This window comes from Pyxicephalus adspersus, chromosome 2, assembly GCF_032062135.1.
Source record: "Pyxicephalus adspersus chromosome 2, UCB_Pads_2.0, whole genome shotgun sequence".
Classification (NCBI taxonomy): Eukaryota; Metazoa; Chordata; class Amphibia; order Anura; family Pyxicephalidae; genus Pyxicephalus; species Pyxicephalus adspersus.
In genome coordinates this window covers 119,717,600-119,739,536 of record NC_092859.1, presented here as the reverse complement: position 1 = coordinate 119,739,536, position 21,937 = coordinate 119,717,600, and the positions used below count along the sequence as shown (strand labels likewise).

General features: G+C 36.9%; 1 protein-coding gene across 1 annotated transcript in view; it reads left to right on the top strand.

Annotated features, from left to right (window-relative positions):
• RORA (RAR related orphan receptor A) overlaps positions 1–21,287 on the top strand; it is a 249,471-nt gene extending 228,184 nt beyond the window's left edge. Inside the window, exons 4-10 of the mRNA XM_072399075.1 lie at positions 2,894–3,035; positions 5,204–5,593; positions 6,719–6,840; positions 8,459–8,591; positions 9,877–9,984; positions 11,749–11,861; positions 13,617–21,287. Of these exons, the coding sequence (XP_072255176.1) occupies positions 2,894–3,035; positions 5,204–5,593; positions 6,719–6,840; positions 8,459–8,591; positions 9,877–9,984; positions 11,749–11,861; positions 13,617–13,781 (1,173 nt within the window). The 3' untranslated portion in view covers positions 13,782–21,287. The remainder of the gene's footprint in view (positions 1–2,893; positions 3,036–5,203; positions 5,594–6,718; positions 6,841–8,458; positions 8,592–9,876; positions 9,985–11,748; positions 11,862–13,616) is intronic.
• The last annotated feature ends 650 nt before the right edge of the window (positions 21,288–21,937 follow it).

Here is a 21,937-nt window from a genome sequence, read left to right as displayed (position 1 = left end):
ATGCCTTTCTAGATATGGAAATCGGTTACTCCATTTGGTGTATTTATATGAATGCAGCAAGATATTTAAATCACTGACCAGCACCTTAAGAAATCTGATCACCCGCACAAAGTGGCAATCACCATTTCTTTTTAATTGTGCCATGTACTTTATGCTGCATAAATAATAATCCCCTTTATGAAAGTTGAAAATGCTGTTTTAGATTTAGGCTGTATTCTGATTCATGTTTAGTTTTACCTTCTGTGTATGTTTTTTCCCCAAATTATCTAATCAATGAAGTGCATTTTGTTTTCATCAAGCCCTTAAGCTAGGTACACACTTGCAATAATTATTGTTAGAAAACGAACAACTAACGATTATGCATGATTATTGTGCATGATCGTATTGTGCACAATTCTGTACATGCTGTAACAATACGATCGTTCAAATATAATCCACCAGTAATGTACACATGCTTGATATGATCGTTTGAACGATGCAGGAAGTGACATGTAAAGGAGAAAGTGTATTGCTGAACCATCCACGATCACTGAATGACTGTACACACAATATAGTGAATGATCGTCACTCAGATCCGTCGGGATGGTCATTCATTTCCAGCGACAATCCTCGGTCAGTCATTGTGCACTTTTTTTGTTAACAATTATCAGACGATCGGTCCTTAGTCGTTCATTTCCAACGATAATTATTGCAAGTGTGTACGCAGCTTTAAAATCAGTTTAAAAATGATTAGGTCCTGGACACAGGTTTCACATGTTGCTCATGATAAGCATTGAGCATTTAGAAGGCTTTCCCTCCTTATGTTTGGCACAGTTCTTGCAGCTCCCAGTATGTTTGACAACAGATGTAAAGCCTTCGTGGGAAAAGTTTCTGTTTTGTTCATAGTCTGGCTAGCCACACTCAGCAGGAAGAGTTGTTTTCATTGACTGAATGAATTGCTTATCCTCGGATCATCATCCATTATTGACATGTGCTTATTCACGTGACACACGGGCAGACAACAATGATCTATATGTTTGGAAGTTTGTATTCTGAACTTTGTCTGTGCATGTATCCGCTGAGAACAAGCCCAGTCCTCGTGGTCATGAAAAGTGAAGAAACCCCTCAGAAAAAGGCCTTCATTTTAATTGTTGGCCCTATTTGAGAGATTAATGAGCCAGAGGATCTTGCCACAGCCAGCCATAAATCACAGAGCTTTCAGAGAGTCTCCTTGTCACCCACCGGAGCGGAGTCTTCTCAGCATGGCCGCCGGTACAGGGAGGCTGGCAGCTGGCAGCTGCTTCCTTGTAATTAAACAGCCAATGAGCAGCTAATTAAGACATATGTGTATACAGGAGTGAAAATGGCTATGGTAATGAATTGAAGAAATCTATTCATTAGGCAGGAATTGTCCGTAGACTAGAGGCTGGCCAAATTTATCCAGACCTTGTGTCCTCAGGTTGGTTTCGTGGGACTAAACATACACAGAGGGAAGAGGAAGAATTCCTGCAGAAACTCATTTAGAAATCCATGATCACCATCTATATAGGTGAAATGTGTAACTGTACACAGATACTGGTCACTTGTTGTACACAGGCTTATGATCAGCAAAAGAGAAAATGCAAGGATTTATATATTATGTGATGATCTTAATGCTCAAACTGCATTATTATTATTCTTGTGTGTATGAATCTATTTAACACAAGCCAAATCCTATCCAAACACTTCCCTTGATCATGAGGTCTAAAAAATGCAGTGCTAATTTTTAAACTTATTGCATTTATCCTGTTTAACTCTTTAGCCAAGCTTGTTGTTGACCGGTACTTAATTGGGAAAATAATGCAAAATTGATCTTATTTTGGTATTAAAGCTTTAACAAAAATACTGTGTTGGAGTTCCAAGGTCTAGAAAGATTTTCTGAAGGAGCTTATCAATAGAAGCCTCGCTGTCTTTCAGTACAGGTTTTCTTTTACATCAAAATAAAGTATCACAAATATATTTTAGAGTAGAGGTCAGGTTATAAAGATTTCTCTGATATGTGCCACATCCCAACAAGATATCTTAAACTTACAGGTATCACAAGCAAATCACAAGACTTTTTAGGCACAGAATTTTAAAGTTTAAAACACAGGTAAAAGGTTCACAACAGTGAGTACACAATGATATAAAAACAAATATATTTTCCACATCATGGCAAGGTCTCACTTGAGTCAGATGGAATCTTTGATTTTTCTACGCGTTTCGCAGGCTTAAACCCACTTCATCAGGAAATTATTGAGACCTAACAACATATAAGGATCAACAATATCTGGTTTACAATTATTTCATTACATTAATAGGTGCTTTCAAACAGATCAAACTGAATATTTTCCAAGAATTGGTATGTAAAATATCTGTTGTGAACCTTTTACCTGTGTTTTAAACTTTCTAAATTAAAAGTTATATTTTTTATTTATTTTAAATTCTGTGCCTAAAAAGTCCCGTGATTTGTTTGTGATAACTGTAAGATCAAAATAAAATATATTGATCCCCATTGGATGAGAATAGATTTTTCCCCTAGTGCACGTGATAGTCCTGCCCCTAATTTAAAATGTTTGTGACATAAAAAAAGTGTCGCACTAAATTCTGAGAATTCCCTGTAGGACTATAGGCTTCAATTTTAATCAGTAGTTCAATTCAATAGATAATAAATTTTGATGGGTAAGACCCACTTTAAGACATTAGGTGTCATGGTTAAAGCAGTCTGCAGGATGAGCTTTATTCATCTTATCATTTGATGTTTGTGATGCAAGGGGAGTAAAGGAAATTGTTATATGTAACTAGAGCAGGCCTTTTATATTGTATGTTATTGTAATAACAATAATATGTCTGTGTGGTATGTTTAAAATTATAGCATTCCACTTTTTTTTTACAGGGTTTCTTCAGACGCAGCCAGCAGAGTAACGCTACATATTCCTGTCCTCGACAAAAGAATTGCTTGATTGACAGGACGAGTAGGAACCGCTGTCAACACTGCCGCCTGCAGAAATGCCTCGCTGTGGGCATGTCACGTGATGGTAAGAAACACTTTTACCCATTTATGTTTTCTTCCACAACCATACACTTCTACAAATCTTATAAAGTTGAATGGGGAAACTGAAGTTCCTCTTTGATTGCAGATAAACAGTCTAGGAAATGAAGGGAGGTTGATACAACCCTTACACAGCCTCCTATCAAACTATGGTCAGATCACCATCTGTTGTCTAAAGCGGGGATCCCCAACCCCTGATCCGTGGCCCACTAGTGGCTGTCTGACAGATGAGCTGCGAGAGCACAGAGACCGGGGGGTGGTCCGTGGCTCAGACCAGTGCATTCCCCAGCGGGGTCAGGAGAAGGACCCCACTTGGGGGGGCACGCCGGCCAGAGCCGTGGACTATGTCCCCCGTATGGATCGTAGGCTTAGGGCAGTGGGCGGGTTGTGTCTCTGGAGGTTCAAAACTGCAAAGGGAAAGTGGGCAGGTTCTGGGATTATGATGTCACTCAGGGGGAAGTTTCTTCCCCTTTGAGTGACACAGGATTCTGGACCGTGCATGCATAAATCTACAGAGGTCCGCAAGCTCCAAAAGGTTGGGGACCACTGCTCTAAAAGGCTTAGAAAGCTGTACTGAGAAGTATGGAATCACCCATTTGTGACTTCTATTTCTTAAAATATTGGTTCCCTGTCTGTCCTGCTGATCGAGTAGATTAGGTACTTTCTGAGTCACTAAGGTGAAACAAATATGCAGATGAGTAGTTCTGACATCAGTTTGTCTTTTTTAGGTCAGTGACGTAGAGTCATGAGACCAGAGGCCGCCAAACAATCAAGCTCTAGAGTGAACTTTTCTATTATTTTATTATATGGGTTTTCTTGTCTTAAAAAAACATAATTAAAAAAAACATAAATAATTTTGCCATTGTAATCATTATGGGGCCTCACTTCAATACTATCTTCAAGGGTAAAGTCTGATCCTTTTGATTTATAGTCATTCTTATGAAAACCCTGGGGGTGTCACTTTGTATTATTTAACCAAATGCAGGCATGGACAGGTTCCTGGGAAGGTTAGGAGTGTGAGCCAAAATATAGCTAGTAGTTTTAGTGAGTAGTTATTATGTATGTTGCATATGCACACTCATGGTTATAATACATATTACAAAATATAGCAGCATAACCAGAATTGTTTGTATATATTTAAAGTGCATGAAATACTGTAAACAATACACACATTTCATAGTCCGGTATTGCATTATTCCTTTTTAAGCTATAACTGCAATGCCAGGTAACACTCTACTGGCATCACATACCTGTACCATGCACAATATACTCAACTGCTGCAACTTTAGAATGACATTCCAAGTAAAGCCTTATTTACTTTTGAGGGACCTTTGAGTATAGACTCATGGTAATTGCCATTTTTTTCTTGTTTTGTGGAGACTAGGCTCCAGGGCTGCCTTCTTAATCCTGGTGTTGTTACTTAGCAAATCATTGCCCTGCTACAGGTGTGCAGAATGGTACTATAGACTTTTCCAAATGCACTGGTGGCACACTCCTGCACAGGTAGTGACTTGGCAGATAGTGAGTAAGAATCAAGGACAACAACCTTGTGACCAGCACCTTAAGACAGGTCATTATTATTTTTTCATTACAGGTTTCTACAGTAACTTGTGTACATCAATACATAGCTCAAATAGGCTTGATATTTTTCCCCAACTTTTTTCAGGTTATTTTGTTCTTTTATTTGGTTATGATGGGCCACTTGCTCTTAAAGTATCTTTTGTGAATTATTGTTGGCCACCAGCAGATGGCACGGTGTTTTCACGTAAAGCGTGTAACAAACTAATTATGTCTTTGACACTAGTTTGTTATGCAGGTTACATGAAGACACAGAGCCATCTAGTGGTGTGACCTGAGAATTCTTTATCCAATTACATTTTTAGGTCAGTATTCTCAAGTAAAAAAAATACACTTTAAAATTTTTCTTTTCCCTAAGCATTAGTAAAAAAAAAAAAAAAAAAAAAAAAACCCTTCCTTTAAATATATATTTCGGAGCTGGTTTGCACTGGTAATGTTTCATTATCCTTGTAGCATATTATTAGTTGTTGAACCATAAAATAATATATTTCTTAAGAAAATGTTAAAGATCTTGTGAATTTCTGAAATACTTTTCTTTATTACATTTGCCTTTATTGCTTTTTCATTTCTCCCCAGCTGTAAAGTTTGGCCGCATGTCCAAAAAGCAGAGAGACAGTTTATATGCGGAAGTACAGAAACATCGCATGCAACAGCAGCGAGATCACCAGCAGCAACCAGGAGAGGCAGAGCCACTAACTCCTGCAGGATATGGTCTGACTCCCAATGGGCTCACAGAACTGAGAGATGACCTGGGAGGATACATGGAAGGGCACACGCCTGATGAAGGCAAGACAGAGTCAGCAGTGAGCAGCTTCTACCTAGATATCCAGCCATCCCCAGACCAGTCTGGCTTGGATGTCAATGGAATCAAACCCGAACCAGACTATACACCTGCCTCCTCCTTCTTTCCATACTGCTCATTTACCAATGGAGAGGCCTCCCCAACCATATCTATGGCAGAACTTGGTAAGTTGCACTGCAAATAGTTTGTATTGGCTTGATGCCTGTATCTGAAATGTCACCATTCTATTCCCCTTTTATAGTCTTGTTCTTGGCCTTGTGCCTTGCAGTGGAAATCTTATTCAAGGCAACAATCTGCTGAAGAAAATGCTATTAGTTTTTGTAATTGGTTAGATTGGAATTGTCAAGAACCTGGACATTTGGCAGGTCACATTTATACAGATATAACTGAACACCGAACAAGTGTAATGTGGAAATAAATGTAGAAAAGCTGAGGTTTCTGTACCACCCTTCTGGATAGATTGACAGAATTTTTGGAAACTATCTGGCTTATCTGACTGTAATATATTTATGAATTTATTTGTGGGATTCATGATTGATGACTTTGTAGTATTGTAGTATTTTTGTCTACATTATGCACTTGGAATAATCGTTGTGTGTGTTGGAAATATTTTTACTTGACACGAGATCTCCTAAATGACTAGTTTAAAGGAAAGAATTCAGCTGAAAAGGAGGTGAAAAAAGATGCCTGTTATACTATTGTTAAGCTTTTTAATGCTCATTTTTTATTCTTGATTCTTCAATTTAGCTTTGCTTTACATACTCGGGCCTTTATTGGCCACTGAATCAATCTTTCCGTGCAGTGGCATGGCAGGCTTTAATAATAAAGTCTGGTGAAGTTAAGCCCTACTAAAGGGCACAGAATGGGCTTTCCTGGCTAATGACCAGCATCTTGTGATGTCTTCTCTTAGGGTCATCTCACCCTCATGAGTCTTCCATGGTCAACACCTCACCATTGGTAAATAACTGAAATAACACTTTACTTAATGGATGCCACATCTTTACTGGCTGCACAATTTTAATGACTAGAGGTGAATCAGCCTTATGGTGGTCCTAATGACCACCTAACTCACCAGTGATAGAATCTGTAATGTAGTAATACAATTTTTAGGCAAGTGTTTTTCTTTTAAAAGTGTAAAGGAGTACAGGTTCAATTTATCATTGGAAAATTACTTGCTAAGTTCTATGATACTGTGGTGCAGGTTTTATTGATTGACACTTAACCCATTCATTTACAGAAAGCAGTGATTGGAGTTTGACATTTTGATTACTATTATTTCCCATCTACAGAACATCTTGCTCAGAACATTTCCAAATCCCATATGGAAACCTGCCAGTATTTACGTGAAGAGCTCCAGCAGATAACATGGCAAACCTTTCTCCAGGAAGAGATTGAAAGCTATCAGAGCAAGGTAAAATATGACCCAAAAACCACTACATTGATGCAGATGTTACTCCCAGACATACAGCAGGTGTCTCTTGATTTAATTGTTTCCAGAATCAGGAGAGTTTTGAATAATTCATAATAAACCTTTTTCTGTTTTGTTTTCAATATTTGTGATTTTTATTCTTCTGATTGTAACAAAATATCAGTAACAGAAATATTGTTTAGCATTATTAAGCAAACAAGCTTGTTTAAAAGCTTAAAAAATGTTTTGTTTTCCTATACAGTACTGCATGCAAAACTGCTGCATTCGTATTGCTTACTGTATTACTATTTTTATTACCATTTTGTTATAAAGGAAACACCAAAATAAAATAGAGTGCACAAGGAACCTGGGGAATAGGGCAGATAAAGAAAGCAGTGAATAAAAGCATTAATTATAGCAAAGCATAACTCCCCTTGAGTACACAGGCAGTGTCAGATTGAGGTATTGGCTTCCAAGCAGTGTGCTGGTTTAGAATACCCTTTGTGGAAAAGAGAAGTTTTCTGCTGCCTTTTGTCCCTGCAAATCAAGTATTCCTTTATGTGCCTATGTGGGTAACCTTCCAACTGTGGCAGTAAATATATGTGTACATATCTCACATGTATGTACACTCAGTTTAATTTTTAATTGGATATACATTTAAAAAATACCAGCTTAATGTAAATCATCTCGATGCTCTCTGTTAATATTATTGCAATGTTGTTGTTATTTCTAATTATGCATGGTGTCCATACTTTAACATTGTATGCACAGGGTCAGTTGTGTGCAGTGCTACTCAATTACTGTGCTTTACTTGGAGTATGAACCATGTATGTTAGCATATAAAGGGGTGATGAAGGAAAAATGAATGCGAACAGAATTTTATTATTTTGGATAAATGCAGTGGACGGGGTAGGCATGGTTTCTACATCTTATTGTAGAGTATCCACTCAATGATTGCAAATAAAGGTGGGAAATGTTATCATTGTTAACCCATGGGGAAGCTCCAGCATTTGAATTTGGAGTAGGATAAATCAGCACTCCTGTTGGCTTTCTATAGCGAGCCATGGGATCTGTCCTTACTTTTTATTCTAGAGACACAACAGGCGGGAGTAAAATCCTACAAAGGGGATTTCTTCTCCAAAGCCGGGCAGGTGTCCGTTTGGTGACAGAAGGGTCACACACACCACTTCTGTCACTCTATCTGGAGAACAAAAAGTTTTACATTTATTATTTTTAAAAGCTTTTTATTTTCTATATACTGTAGTTCTCTTTCAAGAAATATATGGCATCCAGTGACTTACTGCTCAAGCTGTGCTTCCTAATCATAATTTTAAGTTTATAATTGTAGATCTTTAATTTTAGCTCAGAAAAGATATTTAGGTCAATATATATATTTAGCTCAATATATTGCTTCATAGGTAATCTGTAATAAAGTATTATGGTTGCTTGATTGGAATGTGCAGAGTTCTATGCAGTTGTCAGACCAAAGTTTAACTGAGCGCTGCTGCCCCTTTTGGAGTAAATAGGGTATTACATTCTTCTATGATACCAAAATTCCCTTACTGCTTCAAGGGGAAGACATTTGATTTGCCAATTCCCTTTTTTATTTTTCCCTTTACAGCAACGAGAAGTGATGTGGCAGCTTTGTGCAGTCAAAATAACAGAGGCCATTCAGTATGTGGTGGAATTTGCCAAACGCATCGATGGGTTCATGGAGCTGTGTCAGAATGATCAGATTGTGTTGCTAAAAGCAGGTGAATACAAAAATAAAGTTTAACATTGAAGTACAATGTTAGAGTGAATAGAATGTTAACATGTTAAATTTATACTGTGAAGTAATCATTTACAGCTTTAAATTTGCAAGCCAACAACTAGACAAATGAAATACATACATAGGTAGCTGCCAAAAGTTTTGTGTTTTTGAGAGTTCCACAGCCCTATCACAGCATAGCCCTGCCTGACGTAAGAGAAGATCTGATTTGTCTCTGCTTCTATTAAGTATCACTTACAGATTTCTTCCTCTCACATTCACTGAGATTGGACAGTGTAATAGGAAGCAATGGACTGATAAGCTCTTCTCTCCTATTTCCCCAACTGTTTGCATGTTAGCAGCAGAGCTGAGTTCAGTTGTTGGACAGTACAAGATAAGAAGTTGGTATTAAGTCATATTCAGGTGCTATACTAGTTTCACCCAAGAACAAAGTGTTTATTTTGTCTTTTCTATTTTTTTGTGGTTCAGGATTATTTATAAAACAGTGCAGAGGTCCTATAATTGCAGTATCTAGAGCATACAGTCAGAATCTATTTTGTACTGGTCAGGTTTTGATACAGTTAAATTTAAAGTGTTGCAATGGGTTAATGTATCTGGGGTCCTTTCACATCCGTGGTGTGAAACTGTACAGTTTACCGCTCCTGAGTGCATGGTAAAACTGCTGTGTGGATAACTAGATTTAACTGTGGCTGTGGACACGGTATGCATTTTCAGCATCCTCAATCAATAACCCTACAGCCAAAAGAGACTTGTTGCTTTTGGGAACCATGTTGCAGTCAATTGCAGCTGCTTGCAAAAATGATTCCCAACCACTCCTATTCACTTGTATTGGAGTAGATGGGGTTGCGGTTGAGCCAGCGGCATAATGCTGCTGCCCACCACTTATCTGAAAGGGTCCATGGTGTTTAGATTTTTGCACTGTCTTTTGAAACAAGACTAAATGCCTAACAAGCTTTTTTAGAAGGTACCACAAAGTGCAAAATGCAGTAACCCATTGCTACCAATCAGAAATGCTGTCTGTATTGTTTGTATTCAGTGGAGCTTTCTGTTTTACTTCTGTTGTAGTCAGAACAATAGTAAGAATGTATTTGCTTTTGTTTAGCATAAAATGAATTTTTCTATTAAAATGAATTCAAAGGGAATAGAAAATTCAAAATCAGATGCCATCCATTACCTCCATAACTAACAAACCGTAATTCTGAAAAAGGCTGCAGTGTGTAGATAATATAACATACATTATAACATGCACCATTTTTCTGCCCGTGCAGGTTCCTTAGAAGTTGTCTTCATCAGAATGTGTCGTGCCTTTGATTCACAAAACAACACCGTATATTTTGATGGAAAATATGCAGGCGTAGAAGTCTTCAAATCTCTTGGTAAGCATCTTGTATTATACAACATGTGTTTGGTGTCATGTTTGAATAACATTAGTGGCTTGGGGTAGAAGGGGGTCCCATCATGGAGACTTTTACAGAAAAATAACATTTTAACTTTCCTAAATGGAAAGGATGCAGTCAGACCTTAGAATTGCTCTAGTCATAGATCCACCAGTAAAAAGCATCTGCTTGGCTGAACTTTAGTTATTGACTAAAGAAAACCCTGTATGCCTAAAACAGTCACAACAACCAAAGTTTCTGTTCAGCTAAACCCTTATAGGACAGCTGATTTCTTTATTGTTAACTGCATAACTTTTATCAAAATCAGTGGTCCCAAATAGTGTACTGACTGTTGTCTGTTCGCTACCAAGGCTTGCTGTATGTTTGAATCAGTCAGCCAGGGGGCCTATCAACATTTTGCAGTCATTTTTACAATGTAAGAGGTTAATAAAGAAATCACAGACAAGCTTCCTAGATCTCCTATTTTTGATCTCATGTGGTGTAACTCCAGCCAGTTAATTTTATGTATTTTTATAGTATGGGGGGTGTGGGGGAGTTCGGAGTCACAGCCTCTGTTATGTTTTTACTGCTTTGCCTCCATTGGAGAACTTTCCATTGATATCATGATCTTTTGACAAACCTCAGCAAGGAAGCAGGCAACAGAGGGAAGCTATTCCTTTTTTAACTAAATAAAATGATTTCAATCTTTCCCAATGTTTTTGTGTTACTCGACAGCAAGCTTCAGTTTGTGAAGCTTGGAGAACAACCAATATTGAATTGAGTTCAGTTTACTTGAAAGGTAATATTACAGAGCTGTATTCCTTGGTGGGTGGGGAGCTGTTGCCATATGCATACTTGCTGGTTATGGCACACAGAGCCAGCGGTGCTGGAGACAGTTTAACTCCTGTGATTGTCAGTGGCCATCCAATGGCTAAAGAGAATTGCCATCTTCATGGGATTCTGCTATGAAGTCAAAAACAAAAATGTCACTTTCGGGGAATGCGGTGATGTCAGGTCCTGTCATCGCTGCACACAGGTACACAAGTGCCATATTAATAATGGCAAAAGCTCACCACCCACTAAGTTTAGTTCTGCTTTAGCAGTTGCCCTTCATCAGGATTTATGGTAGCATAGAAGTAAATGCTGGACACAATGCTGGTAATAATAAAAAACCAGAGGACTTGTTCGGTGTGTCCGATTTAATACTTTGGGCAGTCATTAAAGGCCTGCGGTATCATTGCTGCCCAACTTCCTACTGAAGGGTATGGCCATGTAGTGTATCTGAAATTACACTGGGAATATGTTATGTTGGGATGTAAATGATAGTTTGCAAAATTAATACTTCAGATGTTTTTTTGGAAAGAGTATGCAAAGAGCGTGAATGTGTTCTTGTTTTTTATTTTAGTTACTTTATAAAATCTTCCAAGCAAATGTTCCTAAAATGCTAAACATTACTTTTGATAAATGAGGATTGCTGTAAATTTTTTTTGTAAAAGTTATTCATTCATCCTCTGTTGAAACTTCTAAACTTACAACAAGTGTGATAGACCCCATGAGAAATGGAAAATCAATATTGATTGACATTTCAAAGATCAATAGCAGAGCCGTTTGAAGCGTTCATTTCTATTGAATAAGACATTTTTGGCCTGGTTATTTGTCATAGAGATCAGCAATTTTTTCATAAATCAGGATTGGGTAAAGGTGTATTATATTCCTTACTATATGCCAAACGATAACTCTTTTTTTTTATACCACTTTTCCAAGATCGGTCATGGCTACAAGAGAAACTGAAAATTGAGAAACTCCAGCAGAAAATCCAGCTCACACTGCAGCATGTTCTTCAAAAGAATCATCGTGATGATGGAATTCTTACCAAGGTAAGGCTATGTCCTTCAGAAGGCTTATTCAGTAGCAAATATTTGGATAACCTCATCCCAATGCAGCTGTAAAATAAATGTTTTGTACAGCACCAAGTGCAAACATGTATTTTCCAAATGCAGACTACCTTGAATGTAGGGTCCAGATGTACCTCCTCCAGGTCAAATGTGCCCAGTTTAGATAAGGCATATTCACCATTTTTGTGACCCACTGCTTTCTGGAACTCAAATAGCTGACAGAACACATTGGGCAGGCCATGCGCTCTGCAGTATACCAATTAAAGGTAGGGAGGTGGTATCATCCTTACTATTCACCAGACAGTGGTCATAAAAAGGCCCCTACAGGCCCTTCAGAACACGAGTCCAGATGTAGTGTTGACCTCTGAAACACCCGTTTAATCAATATCTTTACATGCCCTCCTTGTTTGGGGGCCCCATAATAACAGCTGTGACAATTCTTGCGCTACTGTGCACTGGCACAAGATGCCACTGGCAGCAATAAAAACATTGCTAAAAATTCTAGCAATTTCCCCCTCCTCACTATATTAAAAAAAAAATTATTTCCAATAATATAATCCGTCTCCATGTAGAAGTTTTCTATCACTTACCTTTAGAACACCACAAATGTTACCAAAATATATTTCATGGAAATCGGTAAAGGCTACTATTGTAATGACTACATACCATATGCACCTGTGGTGACTCCGGGACAAAGTTAAAATAAGGTGTAGTGACAGAATCTTAAAAAAATTGTGTTTGAGAGCTGATCAGTTCCTAATTTTAAGCCAAAAAATACTGAGCTTATTTGTGCACGTTGTTAAGTTCAAATCTTGCCAGAATATTGCAAAGGCTGGCTGCATGAACAGGCCAAGATTGTGGAATGCAGTCAAAACTTTTACAGCCAATATGTTTGACAAACCTTTGACCATATAGTGGAGCAGCTTCTGTATTGCTGTAATCTTTTTTCTTTATAGTTTTCATATTTTGCCTGGTGTGCCATATAACTCAGCCTAGACTAGTATGCCAGTATTAACTGGTCAGTATAAAGCCCAATATATGCACAATTTAAAACTGTGCCCATGATATTATTATTATTTCACAGTATTTATAAATCGCCATCATATTACATAGTGCTGTACAAAGTCCCTAGTCATGTCACTAGCTGCCCCTCAAAGGGGGCTCACAATCTAATGCCCCTACCATTGTCATATGTCTTTAATACAGTCCAAGGTCAATTTTGGGGGAAGCCAATTAACCTAACTGCATGTTTTTGGGATGTGGGAGGAAACCAGAGTACCCGAAGGAAACCCACACAAACACAGGGAGAACCTGCAAACACCATGAAGATAGTGTCCTGGGACCCATCCTTGCAAAGGCCAAAGCACTAACCTCTGAGCCACCATGCTGCCATGATAGGAATGCACATCTTACAGCTTGTAATACAGGAATGAAATAATAACCACGGATGGCGCTGTGTAAAAACAGAAGATGATATCACCAGCACTCCAAAGTACAGGATTCTTACTTTATTTTTAAATCACTGTCACATGTTGGAAAGCCAGTGTTTCAGGACCACGCAGGGTCCCTTCCTGAAGACAATTTAGGATTGCAGAATCCTCTACTTTAGAGCGCTGACTATTTTGTCTCTTGACTATTTTGCACAATTCAGATGTGTTTATACATGTTTTTTTTTACATAGCTTCACTTTTAATGTAAGCCATCTCTCTCTCTTTTTTTTTTATATTTTTAATTTAGTTAATATGCAAAGTCTCCACGCTTCGTGCATTGTGTAGTCGTCACACGGAGAAGCTCATGGCGTTTAAAGCAATATATCCAGACATTGTGAGACATCACTTCCCTCCCCTCTACAAGGAACTCTTTACCTCTGAATATGAGCCAGCCATGCAACTGGAAGGATAGAACAGCCTACTTACTGTTCATACCTGGAACAAGCAACCGTTTCATAAGAATCCAGCCGTGCACGCATGTGTGCATGTATACATGGGATAGAGGAACCAAGACACTTTACGCAGATCTGGGTGCAGGAGGAGAGTGGTGACATGCACAGACATTTGTCCTTGACCTCCCACCCCCCCAGGGTTATTGTTTACAAGAGGTAAAGGAGAGATTTTAAGGACCAACTGCAGGGCAGGCTGGTGAGAAAAAACCACACCTGCATTTTAACCATGAGGCTTTTAATGTCTCTAGCAATACAAGCAAAATAATATTTATATATAAATATATATGTATTACAGGGTACGTGGGCATGAACCTTTATATGGCTACAGAGATATTGTTTAAAGCGTAGGGCCCAGATGTAGACTTAATCTGGTCTGTTTCAGTGTGGCACTTTTTGTTTTTGTTTGCACCTTTTTATTAATTCCTACTGCTCTTTTTTCCATTTGTTTAGTGAACTGTGTTTATGTTTGTTTTTTTAATGTATTTTGATGTACACATCAGGTATTTGCGACTTAGTGTAAAAGCAATAGATTATTACAAGGGTGTCGGGGTGGTTACTGCTGCTGTTTTGTGAGGGACGGGGTAAGGGAAAAGGCTGGTCCGGGTAATTGCTTTTACCGTTCCAATAAATTGCGGCCAGCTACTTGTATGAATGCATACAAGAGTAATTGGTGTGCGTCGTACTGCAGTGGTATAGACAAAGCACATTTGCCATTGTCCTTTTTGTCCCATTGTGTCACCAGGAGCCTTACAGCATATTATTCTTTTATTTGATCAAATCTTTTTTCTGTCACAATTACATTTTCATGTACGTTCCATTTAGTTCCAAGTTTAGGAAGTTCTTACATCGTTCTACTGTAACAATTATTAAAAATATCAGAATAATGGAAATAATAAAACATCCATGTCACTTATATGGAAATCAAATCTAGAAGTACTTTGCAAAGGATAAAGAGGAATACTTTCCACCAGGTGGTGTGTTAAAAGAAGGGGTAATGCGTTTTCTGTTTTCAAAGTTCTGTTGTGATCATTCTTAGTTACTTTTTTTTCTTCTTATGGTGTCACAAGGTGCTACAATACAGAAAGAATAGCATTACAAGTCCTTCTTACACAATAGTATAGCATTTCTTATTGGTTTATCAACCACTAGATTCATAAAAGAAATCACTATTGACCCTTAGGGGTTCAAATTGCACCTTGATACAAAAAAGCAACATTAGGTTATGTTGTGCCATGTGCAGTATTATAGTATTGCTAATATTAGCAAATCTTTTTCCCTCCTGTAGGACCAATAATTAACTTCTGAAAAAAACTGATGGTGTGACATGGTACTGACTTTTTAATGGTCTTGTCATTTGTAATCTATAGTTTGGATTGCAGTTAGCTAACATTGATCAAAAAAAAGCAATTTTGACATGGAGTGCTTTTAAATTGTCCTATCACGTAAGTATTCTGGTGCATAAAATAATAGGGTGAAGAAGAAAGAATAGAGTTTAGGTTCCTGTTGTTGAACCAGTGAGAAGTAACCTCCAGTATCTAATGTATATTCTCAATAAGCTAAATATCTACCTGATGTTGCCCGCTAAAAAATAGTTCTGTACCATCACACCAAATGCACATACAAATGCCAAATCTGGCTATGAATCGAGTCATCCCATTTTACTATGTTCAAAAAATAGCATCAGCATAATAGAGTTGTTAGACAAGGTCTTTTGAAAAAATGTTTAGGGATCCAGTGGAGCTCCATGGCTACATTTTTACCTTTGTTAGACATCAAGATATACAGGAATAATAAGAAAACATTTAATTTAAAACATTTGGTGACAATGACACAAAATGGATATAAATAATAATGGCATCTGTGTTGATTGCTTTGTTGTACAATCCCAAATAGCTATGTTCAATCAAATATTACAGGTGTGTGTTTGTGTGTATGTTTTTGGCTGCTTTAAGTGTTAATGATAACTAAAGTGGGTAATGGATATAATTACAATATTTAATACAATGTTTGGACCACTTTAAAAAGCATAATAATTAAAAAAAAGTCTATTTTTTTATCCCGTATATAAATATTTAAAGGCACTTGAACTATTCCTGCAATAAAAATGTGATTTGTTTAGTGGTCACAATGATAAAACAGATTTTTGTAATGTGAAAAAAAAATGTTACAAACAAAACGATTATTGTACAAATTTTATAAGGAATCAAAAAAATCAAAGGTAAGCTTTGTATTTTCAAGAACTCTTGTCTCTGGTATAAAAACAAAAATGCAAAAAAAAAAAAAAAAGTGTTTAATTTTCATAAATGTGCCATAGCCAAAATATCCTAGTTGTATACAGACATTGTACACAATGCAGTTCCTTTTAGGTTGAAATGCGAGGATGAATATGCAGCAGTGAAAGGATGGGGCATTAGCTGTAGATGATATTTAAATTTTGTAAATAATCAGTTTTGACAACCCTGCTTCGGAAGATAGATTCTGCATTTAAAAAAACCTAACAAGTGTGTGTGTGAATATGTGTGTGTGTGTGTGTGTGTATATATATATATATATATATATATATATATATAAAATAGCCAATAGACCCAATATACCTGCATATGTGTGTGTGTTGAGAAGCTCACTTTTGCACTGCACTTCAAACATCTCAACCCCTGTGGAAGTTAGCCTACCTGTGTAATACTTATGAAGGTGGTTAGCACTTCTTCACTATGAAATATTAGCTGCCATTTTCTCCACTTACACTCCGTGTATTATATGCCTCAATCACAACATTCCTGGATTTGTATTACTACTACTGCAAATAGGTAGTAGGTGCACTAAGGAGGTGGCACTGTAGCAGTGACATTGATGGCTAATCTGTGTCTCCTCCTCTTTTCTCCCGACTATAAAAGCCAGAGAGTTTCAGATTTTCATTACAAAGTAATATTAATTATTTTTTCAGATGATTACATTTGACAATGATCACTATCTAGAAGCCTATATGTTTGATTCATAACCCTTTGATTGTGCCTACTGCTGTAACAGACTGTCCATAGCAAAGATAGAGAATGTTCACACATTATATTGGCCAATAAAATGCAAACAGACACCTAACAATATAATAGGGAAGGGAAGGCCCCACATTTTCTATTGCTATGTGGCATTAAGGGTTTACCAGATTTTTACCTTTTCTTCTGCAATTCTTTTGTCAAACCCTGAATGATTTTTCTTTTTCAGGGTTTGTTACTCTGTAGGTAACTTGTTTTTTGGGTGTGTAGCTGCACAGAGTATCCCATCCATTCAGATATGTTATTATAATCTGCTGCATGTTCACTTAGCATTTTATATGTTTTTGTCTGAATTGTAATTGCTTTAGAACATTCCAGGATTCTTTCTGTAATTGTGTAATAATTACCATTTGGTTTGCACTTTCCCCCCACTCCTTCTAATGTGCAATATGTATATAGAATCTGTAAAATATATAAATATACCTTGCTCCCTCAGGGAATTACTCATCCATCTCGTTAGGCTGTCACATTGGAGATGCTGCCAGAAAGGGGCAGTCATATATTCCTGCAATTAAACTTTCAGCAAAGGGAAAAATGTCACGTATCCTTTGTTAGTCCACTGATCGCTCTACTCTGGACATTGTCCAATTTGGTTTAGTGTTAACTTCTGGCAGTCTTTACAAACTCAGCCCCTTCTCTCTTTTTTTTTTTTTTTTTGCAGGCAAATGTTCATGTTAACTAAACACACAAGTACATCTTTAATACAGAACTTAAAGAGAAGTAGGGGGACCTTGATATTACAGTATATATAGTGTTTTTCCGCAGTCTGCAATCCATCGAACTACTGGATTAGGTGGCTGCTTATATATTGACTACTATTCTTTTCATCATGTTGACACCGTAAGGTGATCTCTGCCAATGTCTGTTGTGTAAATATATAGAGTTGGATGTTACTTGCATTGATTCAAACATACCTTCAGTAAATAAAATTTTTTAAACAAAATTAGAAGTCATTTTGGTACTTCAGTTTTTGCAAGTGGTCTTTTTAATATGAATTGGCCATCTTTATTGTAATAACCTTATTTGCCCTGATTTGTGTATTATTTTGAGCCAGTGAGCTATCAAAAGGCGTGTCTTAAAAAAAAAAAAAGTTTTTCACATGCCTATCCTTTATCCTCCCCTCTCGGAGCAATTCCAGCGTAGGTTATGCTTACTTGCAATATTGCTGTCCCAAGATGCACACAATTCAACTTGTTTGGCATAATAGAGCATTTGGACTGTGTGTGCCACCATCTCCAATCATATCAAAAGAAAGCTTGTCTGTCTGTGAATTGGCTTTCTATTGAAGAGAATAGGGGTGGAAACCCATATATGTGTGGCAACACCTTAGTGTCCCTGAACTCGGGATTTTATTTTAAATAAAAGGTTCTCATTTGAAGCATAAATAGGTACATACCTTTTTCATTAGTCTCTGTGAAGTACCATTCCTTAGATATTCCCTATTACTGTCTGTAGTTGAAATATCTGAGAAATGAGACTTAATATGGACAAAGAACAGATATGTACCTAATCATGATATAAAAGAAGACATCCAGAGTTCAGGTACACTTTAGAGCTAAAGTGCACAGCAAGAAACTGGTTTGTAGGTACGCTGAAATTCTGGTGAATGGAGGTTTAAAAAACATGTACTAACTGGCATGTATTTTTAACAATGATAGATATTTATGGATTATCCCTTTCCCAGAGTACAACCATAGTTGTGTGTCCTAGTTTGTTCCTGGGTTATCTGGATAAAGAATGCCATAAAGGTCTATAAAACTGACTATATACATCGAATAATTTTTAGATGTGCAGATGCTGAAAGTTTTTTTTTTTTTTAAGACACATCTGCCTCAAAGGCGAAAAGCCACCACTATGAAAACGTTATTCTGAGGAATGATTCTGTATGTCCCTATTGTTACTGCTATTGGTTAGTTGGGGGTGTCTGCAATAATCTGCTGGTGCTCTGTAGGTATGAAGATCACCCCTTGATAGTATTCCTTGTTTCAGCAAGTACATTGCTTTTATTAGTCTCCATACACTGGCAGTTATAACAGTATTTGCAAGGCACCTGTTGTCTACCAGACAGTAAACTGTACAGTTTGGGCTACATTTAGTCCCGTCTGTGTTTTCAAATCCCTGTCCAAACAATATTTAATTCACTAGTCATGGAGTAGAGGAAGTTACTAAAGGAACAGATATAAATCTATATTTTGCACTTAGCCAAACGATCCTGTGTTCACATTGAACACCCAGATGTGTGTAGAAATTTTTCAAATTAGGATTTTATGAGCTAGGTGTACAGTACTCTTTTAGTAAATCAATCCAGTGACAGCTGGAGCTTATAAGCAATGTGTGTGTATTCACCGACTAGAAATGGAAACATTTTAGGTCCCCCTAAAAATAGGTTAGCTGTATAAAGGTATTGGTCTATTTAGTGTTGTATCAAACATTAGGCAAATTCAAACTCGGTCTTGATTATAATGGCCAAAATCTTCAAAGTTTAAAAGAACTTTGAAGATTAACTTTAGTTGTCTACACACAGGCCTGAAACATGTAATGCGTGTTATACAGGAATACAGGTTTTGAAGCTTGCACATTTAAATCATCTAGTTTCACAAGCTTTATAAAAGCAGGCCTAGACCCAAGCAACCTTTGTTGCCAGTTGTGAAAGTTATATCATAATAGGCATTTTGTAAATATGGTTTTGCTCATGCCCATCCTGCAATGCTATGTGATTGCAAGGCAGTACCAGTATTAGTGGTATTACTGCTCTTCTGGTACCTAGACTCTGCCTTTTGATGATTGGGACAGGGAAAGGCACAATATCACTTTGGTAATAGAAATAGACTTCTGATAGGCCCATGTATGGCTAGAAGTATAGAATGCTTCTAGTAAAAAAAAAAAAAAAAAAAGAATGGTGCAAGCGTTGTTTGTTTATTGCTTTTTTACATTAATACACAGCAAATGCTCAAGTTAAAGTACAGGTCCACTGTGGGGTTCTCTGGAAAATATTTTTTCTAAATTGAACATTGCTCATACTAGACATCTGCAGTTTAGATATCTCCTTACATGCATTGTAAAAGGCTTCAGTAAATTGATGCCACTTAGAGAATGCACATCAAAAAATACAATTGGCACAACTGTAAAACTTTTTTATATTGGCGAAGGATCCCTTACCTAAAACAATGAATCCTCTTCTGTATATGTATTGTGTACCTGGAAAATGCAGCAAAACACATAAAAGCACACAAAGTATAAATAAGCTAGGTTAGACAGTAGACCTATCATTGTCAGTGGAAACACAAGCTACTAAAAGTACCCTCTAACACACATTTGACTCACTGGCTGGTGAATTCTCTGCTTATCAGTATATGAACCAGAAATAATAAGTAAATGTAGGTTGTCACAAGCTAGATTAGCAATTCGATGAGTAGTTTTATAATTAGGCACTTTGCCTATCAATTCATTAGCATAAACTAAATGTGGCAATTGGAACACCATAAAACTAAAACATAATGGAGTTGCCACCCACTGGTGCCCACATGTCTTATCTGAATTTCTATATGGCACCCATGGGCAACTCACCAGCAAGCCCCAAAATGCTGTAGCCATACCTTCCTCAACCTCACCATTGGCCAATCACTGGTAAGAGTCATATGAATAACAGGCCAAATAAATATTTTGTGCTCTTCTATCAGTGGACTGCACATAGACTGCATTTTTTTATAGATTTAGTTATATTCTACCAAACAAAATGAAAAAATGTTTCAAATTGCTACAGATTATTCATTTTTTCTTTGGTGGTGAGGGGCATCTATGAGATGTCTGCTCTCAGCACCAAACAACTGTAATAAGTGCCCTCTTTAACCCATTGGTAGTTCTTTTGGTGACCACAGAAACTGGCTGCCTAACAGAGCACTCCAGATTTTGGGACACTCTTTGGGAGTTTTATTGGTGTGCAATAGTCACAGGTTAAGTTTTATCATTTTTGCACTAAGCTACCAGTTAAGTAAAATGTCAGAGCATCTCAAGTTTGTTTTTTTATATCCATAAGGTAATTAAAGCTATTTTTTTTTTAATTAATGTAGATTAGTTACTTATATGCCCCTGTGGCAGCTTCAATGTCTCACCTTTGGTAGGACCTGCTGACTCTATGGAGGTCAGTAAAGCTTTAGCATTCCCATTTGTAGGTCACTGAAACAAAACATAGGTATCTATTATGATTTAAATAAAACTAGATTTCACTTTTTACAGATTACCAGTATTCTGTAATATTCTGTTTTTGTTTAAGTTTCCACTTTCAGAATGAAATAAAGCACCCTCTTAAAGGTGGCTGAAATGTATTAACAGTGTTATTGTGATTTTATTGTTCAGCCTTTCACGCTTCATGTTGTTGCCATTTGTATTAATAAACAAAATTTTTATGTCTACAAATGTATCTTCTTATAAAAATGGTTAATATACTCTTACTTTGAGAGGTTATCCAGCCATAAATTACTGAATGTTAAAGCAATAAACCTACATTGTCTTTTGAAAATACAATGGCATGTTCAGATTTGTCCTGCTGTTTTTTTCTGTTTGTGTCAGTATAAATTCACTTTTGTCTTTTGTAACTATTGTAAAGGTATACAAAGTATATTGTTCCTCTTTAAACTTTATGATGTTTTCTTCTTTTGTTTTCTAAAAGAAAAAGAGATAAATGGACTTTATTGGATGACACATAATAAAGACAATGGCCAATCAGATCAATTTTTATTGCACAGATAATATATAATGTGTTAATTGAAATATGCTCATAATGTATGGTATTGCTATAAAATTAAATAATACCAGGGAAGACCGGTAGTGAACAAGGATGGACATAGACCAAAATCTCCATTAAATAAATGTTCTGTTATAGTGAATAAATGCAATAATCATTTCTGAAGTGCTTGATTTAAACTTCTATCGCGCTTAAACTTTTCTGTTTAATTTAGAATTTCTGATTTAATTTAATTTGATTTGATTTAATTTAGAATTTCTGTAAGGCACAAGGCTGTCAATTTCCCAGCCTTGTAAAGTTTATAGTAATTGTTGAGGCAGTG